The sequence below is a fragment of the Nycticebus coucang genome, chromosome 9, assembly GCF_027406575.1.
Source record: "Nycticebus coucang isolate mNycCou1 chromosome 9, mNycCou1.pri, whole genome shotgun sequence".
NCBI lineage: Eukaryota > Metazoa > Chordata > Mammalia > Primates > Lorisidae > Nycticebus > Nycticebus coucang.
Window position 1 is genome coordinate 72031897 of NC_069788.1, and position 16395 is coordinate 72048291.

At 42.3% G+C, this 16395-nt stretch overlaps 2 protein-coding genes across 2 annotated transcripts in view; one reads left to right on the plus strand and one right to left on the minus strand.

Annotated features, from left to right (window-relative positions):
• The first annotated feature begins 279 nt into the window (after positions 1–279).
• On the plus strand, positions 280–8962 carry LOC128594743 (NADH dehydrogenase [ubiquinone] 1 beta subcomplex subunit 2, mitochondrial-like). Its single transcript, XM_053603634.1, has 2 exons — positions 280–625; positions 8757–8962. The coding sequence occupies exons 1-2, from the start codon at positions 280–282 to the stop codon at positions 8960–8962; spliced, it is 552 nt and encodes a 183-aa protein (XP_053459609.1).
• Positions 4189–16395, minus strand: part of RIOK1 (RIO kinase 1) — a 39956-nt gene continuing 27749 nt past the window's right edge. The window contains exons 16-17 of the mRNA XM_053601049.1: positions 13424–13576; positions 4189–11258 (exon numbers count right to left, since the gene is read on the minus strand). Of these exons, the coding sequence (XP_053457024.1) occupies positions 11148–11258; positions 13424–13576 (264 nt within the window). The 3' untranslated portion in view covers positions 4189–11147. The remainder of the gene's footprint in view (positions 11259–13423; positions 13577–16395) is intronic.

A 16395-nucleotide genomic window follows, 5' to 3' on the forward strand; every position in this document is an offset into this window, starting at 1 on the left:
TGAGGCAAGAGAATCGCTTAAGCCCAGGAGTTGGAGGTTGCTGTGAGCTGTGTGACGCCACGGCACTCTACCGAGGGCCATAAAGTGAGACTGTGTCTCTACAAAAAAAAAAAAAAAAGAAGCCCCATTGTCCTACATATACTGTATATTCTGCATTTAAACTAATTGAAATGGCAATTTTACCTTTTTGTTACTTTTGTTCTTCAGGAAGAATTAATATTCCTGAATATGAAATTAAAAAAGAAATCCTATGGGATGGCGGTTGGGACACTGGCAAGCATGTCAGCTGTGGCTCTCCTGGCACTGTTCATTCGCGTTGCAGGCCGCCTCTTCAGAGGCTGCCGCCAGCCAGCGGCTAGAGGAGGTGGAGTCCGCCATGCTGGAGGTGGTGTGCATATTGAGGCCCAGTATAGACAGTTTCCTCAGCTGACCGGGTACCAGGCGGTCCTGAGTGAGATCTTCAGCACTACCATGTGGTTCTGGATTCTCTGGCACTTTTGGCATGACTCAGATGCTGTGTTGGGTCACTTTCCATATCCAGATCCTTCCCAGTGGACAGAGGAAGAATTAGGTATCCCTCTAATGATGAAAACTAAAAGTGTAGACTTGACTCTGCAAGAGCCAGGTAAGAATTTCAAGATACTACGGACTTCGGGTTGTACGTTAAAGTTACAAATTAAAGTGGTTTGGTCAACAATGAGGGAAAAAAAAAAAAAAAGAAGAAAGAAATAAATCCTAGTGCTCTGGGAGGCTGAGGCGGGTGGATTGCTGAGCTAACAGGTTTGAGACCAGCCTGAGCAAGGGTGAGATCCTGTCTCTAAAAATAGCCTGGGTGTTGTGGTGGGTGCCTATAGTCCCGGCTCAGGAGGCTGAGGCAAGAGAATTGCTTGAGCCCAAGAATTTGAGGTTGCCATGAGCTATGATGCCAGGGCATTCTACCAAGGCTACAAAGTAAGACTGTCTCAAAAAAAAAAAAAATATTGGCGTAGACAGAAGGAATAGCTTGCCTATTCCTTCCTTTGTATTTTATTCTATTGTACGTATCATACATAGAAAAAAGTAAAAATTGGTGAAATTAATGTTGACATGTTATTTGACCCCAAATATGCAAAATATTATAATCTCAACATGACTCAATGTTCAAAAATTTTACTTTTATACTGTCTTCAAATCCAGTGGGTATGTTACACTTCTAATCCAGACTAGCAACGCTACAAGTGTTTGGTAGTCCCATGTGGCTACGGGCTCCCATTCTAGCAGCTCTAGAACTATCAGAGACTTTTATCAGTTCAATATAACCATTTGATAGATGAAGAAAGTGAAGCCCTGAAAGATGAAATGAGTCTTAGCAAGTTAACAGCATTGTCAAACTTGCAGTCTAAGGCCACTTTCAAGTCTATTTTTGTTCTTATTCTTTTAATAAAGTATTTGTATTTTTGTGGTCATTTTATTATTTATTAACCATTAGGGTCTTGCAGTGGGGGAGAAAGATTGAACTCCACTCCCTGTGTATTATTTTAAAGCAAAATAACTCCTGATTAGATAACAATAACCTCTGGAAAATGTTGAGGAGTTAGTTTTCCCAAATCCTTTAATAAGGATTAAAAATCAGCTACCGAACATGAGCCCATCAGGATCAGTCAATGTGATCCTTCTGCAAGCGGAATGCATGTCCCATGCAGTCTACAGTTCTGGCGCTCAGCAGCCTATCCACCTTACTCAAAGAATAGTTAATAATCAGAACTCAAGAGCACACCTCCCTCTAGAGGAGGAAAAATCATTGCAAGGATAGTGAACAGAATTCCTACCACAAAATTAAAACAGTAGAATTAAAAGTTGCCTTATGTGTGATTCAATTACAAAGCAAACCTGACTTGTGGCACTTTAAATACATTTATTTTTAATAAAAAAGGCTTTTTAAAGAGACATTAATAATTCCAATCTTGCCCCTGATATTTGAAGTCTTTTTCTAAATCATGGACTTTTGCTCTCTTAGACTTTTTTTTTGGAGACAGTCTCACTTTGTTGCCTTTGGTAGAGTGCCATGGCATCATAACTCACAGCCAACCTCAAACTCCTGGCCTCAAGTGATTCTCTTGCCTCAGCCTCCCAGGTGGCTGGGACTACAGGTACCCACCACAATGCCGGCTATTTTTAGAGATGAAGTACTGCTCTGGCTCAGGTTGGTCTCGAACCTGTGAGCTCAGGCAATCTACCTGCCTCAGCCTCCCACAGTGGTAGGTAGGATTACAGGCATGAGCCACTGTGCCCAGCCTAATACACTTTTTAAATAACAGATTTTTTTTTTTTTTGCAGTTTTTAGTCAGGGCTGGGTTTGAACATCTGGTTCAAACAACCCCCAACACCTCAGGTATATGGGGCCAGCACCCTACTCCTTTGAGCCACAGGCGCTGCCCTAAATAACAGAATTTTTTTTTTTTTTTTGTAGAGACAGAGTCTCACTTTTATGGCCCTTGGTAGGGTGCCGTGGCCTCACACAGCTCACAGCAACCTCCAACTCCTGGGCCCAAGCGATTCTCTTGCCTCAGCCTCCTGAGTAGCTGGGACTACAGGCGCCCGCCACAACGCCTGGCTATTTTTTGGTTGCAGTTTGGCCGGGGCCGGGTTTGATCCGGCCACCCTCGGTATATGGGGCCGGCGCCCTGCGTCCTACCGACTGAGCCACAGGCGCCGCCCAATTTTTTTTTTTTTTTTTGTGTGTGTGTGTGTGGTTTTGGCTGGGGCTAGGTTTGAACCCGCCACCTCCGGCATATGGGACCGGTGCTCTACTCCTTTAGCCACAGGCGCTGCCCTTTTTTTTTTTTTTTTTTTTGAGACAGAGTCTCATTTTGTCACCCTCGGTAAAGTGCCGTGGCGTCACAGCTCACAGCAACCTCCAGCACTTGGGCTTAGGTGATTCTCTTGCTTCAGCCTCCCGAGTAGCTGGGACTACAGGCACCCGCCACAACACCTATTTTTTTGTTGCAGTTTGGCTGGGGCCGGGTTTGAACCCACCACCTTCAGTATATGAGGCCGGTGCCCTACTCATTGAGCCACAGGCACCACCCTAAATAACAGAATTTTAAAGAAAAATTGTATGGCCATTTAAATCAAATTGGATGATTTCCTCAATTTCTCCCAAAGGAAAATGCCTTATCCAGTTCCACACCGGGTTACTAGTAACAGCTGAGATGGAATCTTGGGTTAAAGTCAGTGACCCCATCTCCCTTGAGCTAGTCTTCATAATGTTTACATGTGGAGACAGCAGGAGACAGCCTCCCGACATTGCTGTCAATACTGCTATCATTTAAAACAAAACAGAACATTGAGATTGGGCAAGACTACCTACTAACAATCACACTAATGCCCCAGGGCTGAGGGACTATTACACTTTATGCTCTGTTGAAGGAAAGGATCATGACAGTGTGTCACTGGGAATTTGTTGGCTTCTCAAGCTAGCAGAGGTCTTGTTTAATATATCTTTAAATTTCCAACTTGAGCAAAAAGCAAGACCCCATCTCTACTAAAAATAGAAAAATCTGTCGGGCCTTGTGGAAAGTACCTATGGTCCCAGTTACCTGGGAGGCAGAGGCAAGAGGATTACTTGAGCCCAGGAATTTGAGGTTGCTGTGAGCTGTGACGCCATAGCCCTCTAACCTGGGGCAACACAGTGAGACATATATCTATCTATCTTCAAATTTGAGAAGCAATGGCAACGTGTGAATATAAGCTTCCCAATTTCTCACGATATTGTGATGGTTTAGGATTAGGCAATCCACTTATTCTCAATGGTTTCACGTGGTCAAGATCAAAACAATATTATTCTATCATCTTAGTCTACTTTAAAATGTGCTCCATGTCAAGGATTGATGACAAAACAGGTTCTGTGGTAGGGTGCAGCACTCTGGCCCACAGACCTGACTCAGGCTATCCCCTGAAACCATGCCCCATGGGTCACAGGGGGCAGGATGACTGGTGCCAGTGTACTCACATCAACTCCTCATTTCAGTTTTTTTTTTGGCTGGGGCTGGGTTTGAACCCACCACCTCCCACATATGGGGCCGGTGCCCTACTCCTTTGAGCCACAGGCGCCACCCCTCATTTCATTTTTATGAATGTGAACAGCATGCCCAATGTATCTAATAATCCCATCTTTGTTTAGAAGACACAACATACTATTCATTTAATTATTTACTGAGCATTTACTGTGTTTCAGGCACCATTCTAGATGCTGGGATACAAAATGAAAACAGGACGAAAATCCCTGCCCCCCTTGAGGAGCTTACATTCTAGAGAGAAGCTGGAAGGTGAGAGAAGACACGCAACATATGCAAGTAAATTCCACATGTGAGTTAAGTTTGCTAGAAGAGCTAGAGAAAAATAATGCTGAGTAAGGGATTATGAGGCACGCAGGGCACTTAAAAGAGTGGTCAGAATATACGTCTCACAGAGAAGGTGACATTATGTTTTAAAACAAGGATCAGATTTGGCAAAACTAAAAATTCTATCACCATTTGTTCTATATACAAATTCTCTGATGGCACTCACTAGTAGAATGTGAATCTCAGATCCAAAAGGGCATAACAACATCTAGCTAGGCCAATACCAGCAGGCATTATAACTCTGCCTTGATCTACCTTTCTAGAATACATAGCTAATGAAGGCTGATTCTGAGGCAAAGAAAGTTACTTACAAGTAATAAAATAATAAGTACACAGATGCTTCTGTGATATACACAGCACTACTCTGTGAGAGGCCATTTTAAGTGCTCAATATACTTTAACTCATTTTTTAAAAAAATACTTTATTATAGAAATTGTTATATACAAAACTAGCAAGAATAGCATAATGAATCCCCTTATACCCAACACCCAGCTTTAGCAGTTATTAACGTTATGTTAGCTGTGGTTTGTATTGTTTCATCCACTAACTTTTCTTTAGAGACAGGGCTGGAGTATTTTAAAGCAACCTCAGACATGCTATTCAGACTTCAGTAGATACTCTGAGGGGACACAATGTTTTAAACTATAACCACAATATCGCTATCATATCCAATAAAATGAACGATTCCTTTCCATCATCTAATATCTATACCATTTAAAATTTTCCTTATTTGTATAAAATTAAAAACCCCAATTGTTTTACAATTGATTTAATCAGGATGCACATGAAGTCCACAGTGTTGACATATGGGTCTCAAAACTCTTGTGCTTTTTATAATAGTTTTCTTTCCCTTTTTTTCTCCTTATGGAATCTCCCCTATTCCAGATTCAGTTATTATATCCTCTTAGTATCATTTTTCCTGTTTTTTTTGGCCGGGGCTGGGTTTGAACCCACCACCTCTGGCATATGGGACTAGCGCGCTGCCCCTTGAGCCACAGGCGCCCCCCTTTTTTTTTTTTTTTTTGAGACAGAGTCTCAAGCTGTCGCCCTGGGTAGAGTGCTGTAGCATTACAGCTCACAGCAACCTCAAACTCTTGGGCTTAAGTGATTCTCTTGCCTCAGCCTTCCAAGTAGCTGAGACTACAGGTGCCCACCGCAACGCCTTTTGTTGTTGTTGCAGTTGCTGTTTTTAGCTGGCCCTGGCTGGGTTCCAACCTGCCAGCCTGGGTGTATGTGGTCGGTGCCCTACTCACTAAGCGCCCTACCCAAAGGGCACCGCCCATTTTTCCTCTTTCTGTGTTCCTCTTCCCTACCAACTGCTGGTTACCTCTGGAGGCCATAGATTCAGGTTCAATATTTTGGGGGGTAGGTGAGATATTTTTGCCTACTTAAATGGGATCTGTATCTGAGAACTGGATGCATGCATCTAGTTCCACAATGGGGCTCACACCTGAGGTCAAATGAAAACTAGAACTCTCAGGCGGTGCCTGTGGCTCAGTGGGTATGGCGCCGGCCCCATATACTGAGGTTGGTGGGTTCGAGCCCAGCCCCGGGTTGCTGTGAGCTGTGATGCCACAGCTCTCTACTGTGTGTGCCAGAGTGAGACTCTGTCTCCAAAAAAAAAAAAATAATAATAAATAAATAAATAAAATAAATAACTAGACCTCTCTTTCTACTTTCTAACTCCTGAAACACTCCCTCTGAAACACATGGTCGGACATCAGTAAAAACCCATTTATCCTCAACTTCTCTTCTGAGGGTTCTCTTTCCTTACTCCACCTAAACTCTGGCTCTCCTCTTCTGCCCTATGTCATTGGAAGACACTCACTTCCCCTCTACTGCCTGTTCCCAGCCCACTTCCTCTCACTCCCTGAAGACCTTAAGCTTCTCTGTCACTGACATTCAAACCCTGCCTGCCAGAACGCAGCTAATCCTTCCATAGCCCAGCCTGAGCCCTTCCCTGTAGCCTCAGTACCTTTACCTGTTGCCCCACTGCAGCTTCTCACACCTATGGCTGTGCCCTGACACCCCCAGCAAGGACAACTCTCCGTACTGCAACTGAAGGCTGCTAACACCCCATTCTCTGACCCCTTGTTCACCAGCTTAGCAGTCTAACATCCTGACTCCAGCAAGGTTTTGGTCCCAAAGGACCTACCACCATTTTTCATTGCCAAATTATATACTCCATGATAGTTATACACTGTACAGAATTTGTAAAGGTTAAAAGTTCACCAAAAGATGATAAAAGTTGATCAGCCTTTGAACAAAACCATAAGCAGAATGAATATAAGATAATGGAAAACCTATCTCAGAGATCTGGAGATAGCTTTGCCCACACACCCAGAAAAAAACCCTTCCCATTCAAATGAAAGAAAAAAGATTTTGCAACAGTGAGGTTGCTCTAGCTGCTCAGGGCTACCTCCTCATGATCCTGATAGACAGCAACCGAGGCAGAAGGATGTGTGGAGTAATGCAGAATGGAAGAAATGCTGAAAGTGAAGTCAAGAATTCCACAAATGTAACCTAGATTCTCCAAATTCAAGTCCAGAGGCTTCCACACCATTTGACACTAAGATCTCTGGAGGGCATAGATGCAAGAATAATCTTTTCCTTAAAAGACTTGCTTAAAATGATTTAATACCCAACATTATGGTTTCCCCTGTAACATCTATAAAAGCCTTTATGTCCAAGGTAACACGAACCCAAAGGACATGAAAGTTAAAAAAACTCCAAGGTGTAGGGAACGTGATAATGGAACTAATTGAAGGGGCAGAATGTGAAGAGCTCTCGTCTATGAGCCCACGAATTGGAAACCTTACCATTCAATTTGGTCGCAAAGTTCTTCAAGGGAACTATACTTGAGGAGAATCTACTCATGCTGTGAGTTCTTTTAACTCTTCAGTCATTAAAAAGTGAACCCCAGAAATCAAAGGAAAGTTCTGAATGTTCAAGGTCTTTTTTTATTGTGCGTAGACAACTAAAAATTTAAAAACTTGTCAAATTTTTGAAATGAATTTTTTTTTTTAGAGATACCATTCAGAGACCAACATTTGAGATGTCCTTAAATTTAATTTTTACCAGTGTCTAGAACAGTGGTTCTCAACCTTTCTAATGCCGTGATGTGTTTTCATTGTTACAAAGGGGCCGCGACCCACAGGTTGAGAACTGCTGGTGACCCACAGGTTGAGAACTGCTGGTCTAGAAGAATCTTTTTTTATCTCTTCATTTTCTAAGCCAAAAGGTTATTGAAATCACAGCCACAAAATAGGATGGGCCCACAGTCAAGAAACCTCCATCAGCAAGTACTACTCATGAAATTGACCAGACAACTCGCGAAAAGATCTTCTCACACTTTATCAAATTATAAAGTTTTTTAATATTTTGAGTCCATCTTTGACAAGTTATAGATAAAACCTGAAGAAAACTTGATGTCAGCCAAGAACCACGGATTCATCTTACTCGACCACACAGAGACCTACGTGAACCGCTGCCACTGCTATTTCTTCACCTAAGACCACACTCACAAGGTGACACTTCAGGCTGAGGAAAGTTCTGTCCCTAAACTACTCTGTCAAAGGAAGAGTAAGAACAGCAGCAGCATAGGAAGAGCTGTCGTTCTGTGCTTCAAAAAAAAATTTATCAAGATTTCTCACAGAGGGCGGCGCCTGTGGCTCAGTGAGTAGGGCGCCGGCCCCATATGCTGAGGGTGGCGGGTTCAAACCCAGCCCTGGCCAAACTGCAACAAAAAAATAGCCAGGCGTTGTGGCGGGCGCCTGTAGTCCCAGCTGCTCGGGAGGCTGAGGCAAGAGATTCGCGTAAGCCCAAGAGTTAGAGGTTGCTGTGAGCCGTGTGATGCCACGGCACTCTACCGAGGGCGGTACAGTGAGACTCTGTCTCTACAAGAAAAAAAAAAAAGATTTCTCACAGAAAATTACATCTACATTAATTTAAGGAATGAGAAAAATCCATAAAATATGATAGAAAACCAGATCTATCTACAATGAACAAAATAACATCCTTAGCTTTAGGCCAAGAGACCCAAACTTCACCTTTCCATAAGGAAATTAACTGTACGACTAATAATCCATTAACACCGAAGCATGTTAAGCATCAAACTTCAACTACAATCAAAGTCAGCAAGGAGCCCTGTAAGTAGTTTTCCTAAGTTTAGGCTTACAGATGAGAAAGACAAAAACAAGGAAAATACACTTTCAGACAAGTCTGCCAAGAATACCAGTAATGGTTACTACTCAGCCACAGCCCTAAGCCCCAGAATCCAAACGGGGAAATAGCCACGTCAGCAAAAGAGGGATCAGAAAAACATTTCTCAGGTTAGAATCCCCCTATAGTACCACATTTTCATGTTTTACAAGGTGACTTTCCCACTAATGATGTGAAAGACAGTGAATTCCTCCTTAGTCCTGCCAATGCTACTTCTGGCCAAGTACAATTGATTCCAAATTTAGAAAATGCATTAGATCTAACAAAAGATAGCTTTGCGGAGCTTGACCACTTGATGCAAACACACCAAAACAAACAAGAATCAGAAGATGAAGATAAACCACCCCTGAAAGTGTAAGAAATTGTTAAGTCTGTTTTTGCTTCCCTCAAACAACCCACCATCCAGTAAGTGGGAACTAGCTTCTGTTTTAAGTGGAAACTAGGGGTTTATTTATAGAAATCGTTTTTAAATGCCAGGGTTATAACAGCCATTTTAACATAAAGTATATGGTAAAAAAAAAAAAAAAAAAGTTTTTTTTGGCGGCGCCTGTCCCATATGCCAGATGTGGCGGTTTCAAACCCAGCCCCGGCCAAAAACCACAAAAAAAAAACAAAAAGTTATTTATTTATTTTTTTTTTGAGACAGAGTCTCACTATGTTGCCCTTGGTAGAGTGCTGTGGCATCATAGCTTACAGCAACCTCAAACTCCTGGGCTTAAGCGAATCTTTTGCCTCAGCCTCCCAGTAGTCCTGTAATCCCAGCTACAATACTCAGCTATTTTTGTTGTTGTTGTTGCAGTTGGCCCTGGCCAGGTTCGAATCTGCCAGCCTCAGTGTACGTGGCTGGTGCTGTAACCACTGTGCTATGGGCGCCAAGATGTAAGAAGTTTTTTAAAAAACTAAACTGATATCTTCCAATACTTCAGCTTTGTTGTAATATAAGCTTTATTTCATCTTAGTCTCCTCCCTCCAAACCTGCTCCATCACATTCGTTCCCATCACAAGTAAGTGGCAACTCCAGTCATCTCAGCGGCTTCTGAGGTCACAAACCCTAAAGTCACCCTTAACTCTTGCTCTCACACTCCTCTCCTCTTCCCTTGGCACATCCAGCCACTTCTTTTCACGTCTGGTGCTCCTACCTTAGACTATCACATCTTTCACTCAGGATACTACAATAAATACACCCAACTGGTCTCCACCCTTGCGTCTTAAGTCAATTCTCCACAGAGGCCAGAGTGATTCTTTTAAAAACAGAAATCACATCATATCATTCCTCTGCTCAAAGCCCTCCCACACCCTGTCTGATCCGATTTCATCTACTTTCTCCCATGATTATGATGCCCCAGCCCGCTATTTCTGAACATGGCAACACACTTCTACCTCAGGGCTTTTACCCTTGTGGTCTGCTTTGCCTATAATGCTCTTCCCTTGATATGCACATGATTTACCTTCTTCAAGTATTTATTGAAATACTGCCTTTCAGTGTGGCCTTCTCCAGAACCCATTTTTAAATTGCAATCCCTACCTCTGCATTATTTCTCTCTCTCTCTCTTCTCTGCGTTCTCTCCATAGAATTAATTATCATCTGACGACACAGTGTTTTCTACTTATTTTGCTTAAAATCTTATCTTCCTATTACAATGTAAACTACCCCAAAGTAGTAATTTTTGTCTGTTTTCTGCTATATCCCCAGCACCTAAAATACTCAAATATTTGATAAATGAATGACCATGCCAAACGGTTGAACATAAATAATGGCCTTATAATCAATTTCAGATGGGTCTTTTGGCATGCACAAAGAAAGCAAAAACAATTTTTCCAAGTTCATCCAAAGTGCCTTTTACACTCACATAAAGGTTATGGATGGTCATTACATTTAAATATTTATGATTCTTCTAAAAACATATTTGCAGGAGAAAAAATATAAAAATAAAAATGTACAAAGTTCTTCATTAAAATATTACCTTAAATAAATCCTCTGCAACACCAGACAGAATCAGTGACTTGAACTAGACACTATAGCTTAAGACTTTTTTTTTTGAGACACAGTTTTACTGAGTTGCCCTTGGTAGAGTGCTGTGGCGTTACAGGTCATAGCAACTTCCAACTCTTGGGCTTAAGCGATTCTCTTGCCTCAGCCTCCCAAGTAGCTGGGACTACAGGCACCTGCCACAACGCCCGGCTATTTTTTGTTACAGTTTGGCCAGGCCGGGTTCAAACCTGCCACCCTCGGTATATTGGGCCAGCGTCCTTCCCACTGAGCCACAGGTGCTGCCCAGCTTAAGACTTTTTTTTTTGCAGTTTTTGGCTGGGGCTGGGTTTGAACCCGCCACCTCCAGCATATGGGATCAGCGCCCTAACCCTTTGAGCCACAGGTGCTGCCCTGACTTTTTTTTTACATAATTACATGAAAGCACTTGAATCAATCTTCATAGTACCATAACAACAATTTGATTAAAATCAGTATGCCATCTTCCAGATGCAGCTTAGAGTTCAAATAAGAAAAATAACTGAGGGAAAATGTACATAAGACAGTTCTCATTCTATTTGCCTTTTTTTGCCTTGGCTGTCTTCTCCTTTCTTTTTTTCACGTGTTTAGGAATTTTATTTTTTCTTTTTTCTCTCTGGGCTTCCTTGACCATTTTTTTTCTTTCCTGTAAACAAACAAGCAAACAAAATCAATGTATAAAAATCCACAAATTTCATTCCGAGTGATCTTATTAGTATTACAACTATATAAAAATACATGCAAAGAAGGATAAAAATGAGTATAACATTAAAAAATCAAAATGGGCCAGGTGGGGTGCCTCAAACTTGTAATCCTAGTACTGTGGGAGCCCGAGGTGGGTGGATTGCCTGAGGTCACAGGTTCGAGACCAGGCTGAGCCAGAGCAGATCTTGTCTCTAAAAATAGTTGGGTGTTTTGGTGGGCGCCTGTAGTCTCAGCTACTTGGGAGGCTGAGGCAAGAAAATCACTTAAGCCCAAGAGTTTGAGGTTGCTGGAGCTATGACACCCACCTGGTACTCTACCGAGGGTGACAAAGTGAGACTCTGTCTCAAGAAAAAAGAAAATATATGAAAATGAAGTTGGGTGCAATGGCTCATACCTATAATCCTAGCACTCTGTGAGGCCAAGGCAGGTGGATAGCTTGAACTCATGGATTCAAGACCAGCCTGAGCAAGAGCGAGACCCTGTCTCTACTAAAATATAGTAAAATAGAGGTAAGAGTATCTCTTGAACCCGAGAGTTCAAGATTGCTATGAGCTATGATGCCACGGCATTCTACCCAGAGCAACAGCTTGAGACTGTCTCAAAAAAAAAAGAAAAGAAAAAATGATTATGGGTTGTTGGTAGAACGTGGGTGAGTTTGGCTGGGGCTGGGTTTGAACCTGCCACCTCCAACATATGGGGCCGGCACCCTACTCCTTTGAGCCACAGGCGCCGCCCTGAGGGTATTACTTTTTTAATAAATTCCATATTCTAATAGAAATGAAAGTAGGGAAAGAGGCAAAATATTTCTAGTAGACATAGAGAAAAAGTTGTACTAGTTATCAAGTATGTCCCTCAAAAGTATTAGGATCCAAATTTTATAAGGTTTAAAGGATTAAGCTAAGACAGAAAAATAGTTGCATAGCCACCACATACAATTCAATCAGCAGTGTCTCTTATGTCTAGGGTTAGGGTTAAGGAGATATAGGAGTCCCCCTTATCTGGGGGGGTTATGTTCCAAGACCTGTAAAGTGAATGCCAGAAAATACAAATAGTATCAAACCCTATATATACTACGTTTTTTCATATACATATAAACCTATGATAAAATTTAATTTATAAATTAAGCAAAGTAAAAGATTAATGACTAATAATAAAATATTAGAATTAGAAAAATACACTGCAATGTAAGTTACATGAAAGCACACAGCCTCTCAGAATATCTTATTGTACACTACTCGAATGGCAGCATATTTACCACAAATCAACGGTAACATCACTTGTATTTCACATGAATGATAATCATTTTTAATCAAAGTACTGAATATAATGTGTTGTCTTTTTATGCAGTGAGTAAAGAGCTTTTAACAGCAGCCCAATCTCTAGATAATATTACCACCAAAAGCAAAGTTCACACTTAAGTATTAAAACTATAATAAGAGGTACTTACTAATGTTTTCAGCCATCATAATCTAGCTAGATTCTTGAACAAAGAGAAATGAGAGTGGCCATGCTGTGACACTGAAGAAAAAGTAAATTATACTTTTTTGGGAGTTTTTTGAGGCACAGTCTCATTCTGTTGCTCTGGGCAGAGTGCCATGGCATCATCACAGCTCACGGCAACCTCAAACTCTTGGGCCCAGGTGATCCTCTTGCCTCAGCCTGCAGGTGCCACTATGCCTGGCTAGTTTTTCCATTTTTAGTAGAGACAAGGTCTCAGGCTGGCCTTGAACTCCTGAGCTCAAGCAATCTGCCCGACTTGACCTCCCACAGTGCGGGAATTACAGGTGTGAGCCACCATACCTGGCCTTAAATTTAAGTGGTTTTTTTGAGACAGATTCTCAGGCTGTAGCCCTGGGTAGAGTGCCATGGCATCACAACTCACAGCAACCTCCAACACTTGGGCTTAAGCGATTCTCTTGCCTCAGCCTCCCAAGTAGCTGGGACTACAGGCACCCGCCACAATGCCTGGCTATTTTTTGGTTGTAGTTGTCATTGTTGTTTGGCAGGCCCAGGCTGGGTTCAAACCCGCCAGCTCTGGTGTATGTGGCTGGTGCCGTAGCCTCTTGAGCTATAGGTGCCGAGCCTAAATTTAAGTTTTTGACTAACCTTTTTATCAATGTCAGGGTTAGTGGCATGTTTCTTGGGATGGGCATGGTCTCCTTGTTCTTCAGAATCTGAGTCAGAGGTCTCAGAGCTTCCAGGATCTTCTGAATCAGAACAAGTCTTTTCCTTAACTTGATTTTCTAGGAGCGCAGGAACCTTGAAATTATTACAGAACCATGTTATTCTAAACAAAGTAGTTATCTGTTGTCATTAGATGTGTTAATACCAGAATTCAGATTTTGGACTTGATGTTTCCTGTACTGAAACCTCAAAATAACAGAATCAACATCATGGAAGACGCTTGAAAGTAGCCATTACAGTAAGGCTTGTGAACATGCCCAAACAAAGAAATATGAGCATTACTGGGTGACCTAGATCAAAAACAGAACTGTTCTGTTTCTTTTAGCTAATTAGGAAGATTCAGTTGGGATTTGGAAAGATGTGAAAGATACATAGAGATAAAAAATAAACATTTACTTGGATAACTTCACAGCTATTTTCCTATAAGCTTCATTTGTAGCAATAAGCTAATCCAATTGAGGGAGGAAATATTCAAACAAGAAATTGTCCCTTTTTTTTTTTTTTTTGAAACAGAGTCTTAGTCTGTCAACAGGCCTTCGGTAGAGTGCTTTGGTGTCACAGCTCACAGCAACCTTCAGCTCTTGGGCTTAGGCGACTGTCCCGCCTCAGCCTCCCAAGTAGCTGGGACTACAGGTGCCAGCCACAGTGCCTGGCAATTTTTTTTTTTTTTTTGCAGTTTCTGGCTGGGGCTGGGTTTGAATCCACCACCTCTGGCATATGATGAGGCTGGTACCCTACCCCTTTGAGCCACAGGCACCACCCCCGGCTATTTTTTTTGTTTGTTTCAGTTTGGCCGGGGCTGGGTTCGAACGTGCCACCCTGCAGGTATGTGGGGCCTGCACTCTACTCACTAAGCCAGGTATGTGGGGCCTGCACTCTACTCACTAAGCCACAAGCACTGCCCCAAACAAGAAATTTTCATCTTTTCCTGAAATTTAACACAGTTTTTTAAAGCAGCATGAAACAAGTTTTAGAAGAATGAAGTTTTGTTCTTAGAAGATAAAACCACGTCTTTATTTTATTTTATTTTGGAGATAGAGTCTTGCTCTGTCACCCCAGCCAGAATGCAACAGCATCATTATAGCTCACAGCAACCTCAAACTCCTGGGCTCATTCAATCCTCCTGCCTCTGTCTCCCAAGTAGCTGGGACTATAGGCAGTTAATTTTCCTATTTTTTTTAAACATGGGGTATGCTCCTGCCCAGGGTGGTCTTGGCCTCCGAAACTCAATCCTCTTTGGCGTCTCAGAGTGTTAGGATTACAGGCATGGGCCATCATGCCCAAAACCCAATCTTTTCTTTTTTTTGAGACAAAGTCTCACTATATATGTTGCTGTCGGTAGAATGCTGTGGTATCCTCAAACTCTTGGGCTCCAGTGATTCTCCTGCCTCAGCCCCCCAAGTAAATGGGACTACAGGCGCCGGCCACAATGCCCGACTGTTTGTTTGTTTGCAGTTTTTGGCCACGGCTAGGTTTGAACTCGCCACCTCCAGCATACGGTCTCAGAGCTTCCAGGATCTTCGAGCCATATGCGCCACCTTACCCAGCTGTTTTTTTGTTGCAGTTGTCTAGCTGGCCCAGGCTGGGTTTGAACCCGCCACCCTCAGTGTATGTGGCTGGCGCTGTAACCACTGTGCTATGGGTGCTGAGCCACTAAAACTCAATCTTTAAAAGGCAATTGTACAGAAAGATTTTCTAGCTAGTTGCTACAAAATCTTCTTGTCCTGGAATTCAAAGCACAACTTCCCTATAACACCTGTCATATATTCCCTTAAACCAATTCTTCCCACAGAAACGACAAAATTCTCAAAAAGCAAACTGTGATACTTCACTGAAGCCTTTAATTACAAGATTAAGAAAAAATAAGGCCTGTCTTTATCATTGCCCAGATTAGAATTACTTAATCCTTGCCCTTCTAAAATGTAAAATAAAACAGGATTGTCCTAAGAAAAAAGAAAAGAACACTCCAGGAATCCAGTACAACAGGACCGCTCAGGCTTGGAGCCTGTAGCACACTGGTTAAGGCGCCGGCCACATACAGAGGCTGGCGGGTTTGAACCTGGCCCGGGCCTGCTAAACAACAAGGACAACTGCAACAAAAAATAGCCGGGCACTGTGGCAGGCGCCTGTAGTCCCAGCTACTTGGGAAGCTTAGGCAAGAGAATCGCTTAAGCCCAATAGTTTGAGGTTGCTGTGAGGTGTGATGCCACAGCACTCTACGGAGGGTGACATAGTGAGACTCTGTCTCAAAAAACAAAAAAAATCACTGTTCAACTCATGAGTTTGCTCCACAAAGACTTACAGGAGACCACCTTCCACAGTTTCTCTAAGCTGGTTGTAAAAACTATCAAACATACAGCTATTCTTTTTTTTTTTTTTGTAGAGACAGAGTTTCACTTTATTGCCCTCGGTAGAGTGCCATGGCATCACACAGCTCACAGCAACCTCCAACTCCTGGGCTTAAGCGATTCTCTTGCCTCAGCCTCCCAAGTAGCTGGGACTACAGACGCCCTCCACAACACCCCGCTATTTTGTTGTTGTTGCAGTTCGGCCGGGGCCGGGTTTGAACCCGCCACCCTCAGTATATGGGGCCGGCGCCTTACTGACTGAGCCACAGGTGCCGCCCCATACAGCTATTCTTAATAACTTCACAAATGAAAACTAGGATGCAAAAAACACAAATGCCTCACTTACAACAACAGAACAATTCAGAGACAGAATGAGAAATAAATAAATTTTCCAATGCTACTATTGCAGCTAGAACACGAGGACATTTCTGAAAATGTCCACAGAATTCTAAAGTATTTATATTTAATAATAATATATCATTAATTTAATTCTAATAATACTTTACATTACATTTTATAGCCCTTAAAAGAGTTTTCACAGAAACA

Bases quoted from the DNA above. Each gene is read 5' to 3' on its own strand.
- LOC128594743 (XM_053603634.1), top strand. From the start codon at position 280: ATGTCAGCTGTGGCTCTCCTGGCACTGTTCATTCGCGTTGCAGGCCGC. The intron at 626-8,756 runs GTAAGAATTTCA...ATGTTTTACAAG, and splicing joins CTTGACTCTGCAAGAGCCAG to GTGACTTTCCCACTAATGAT.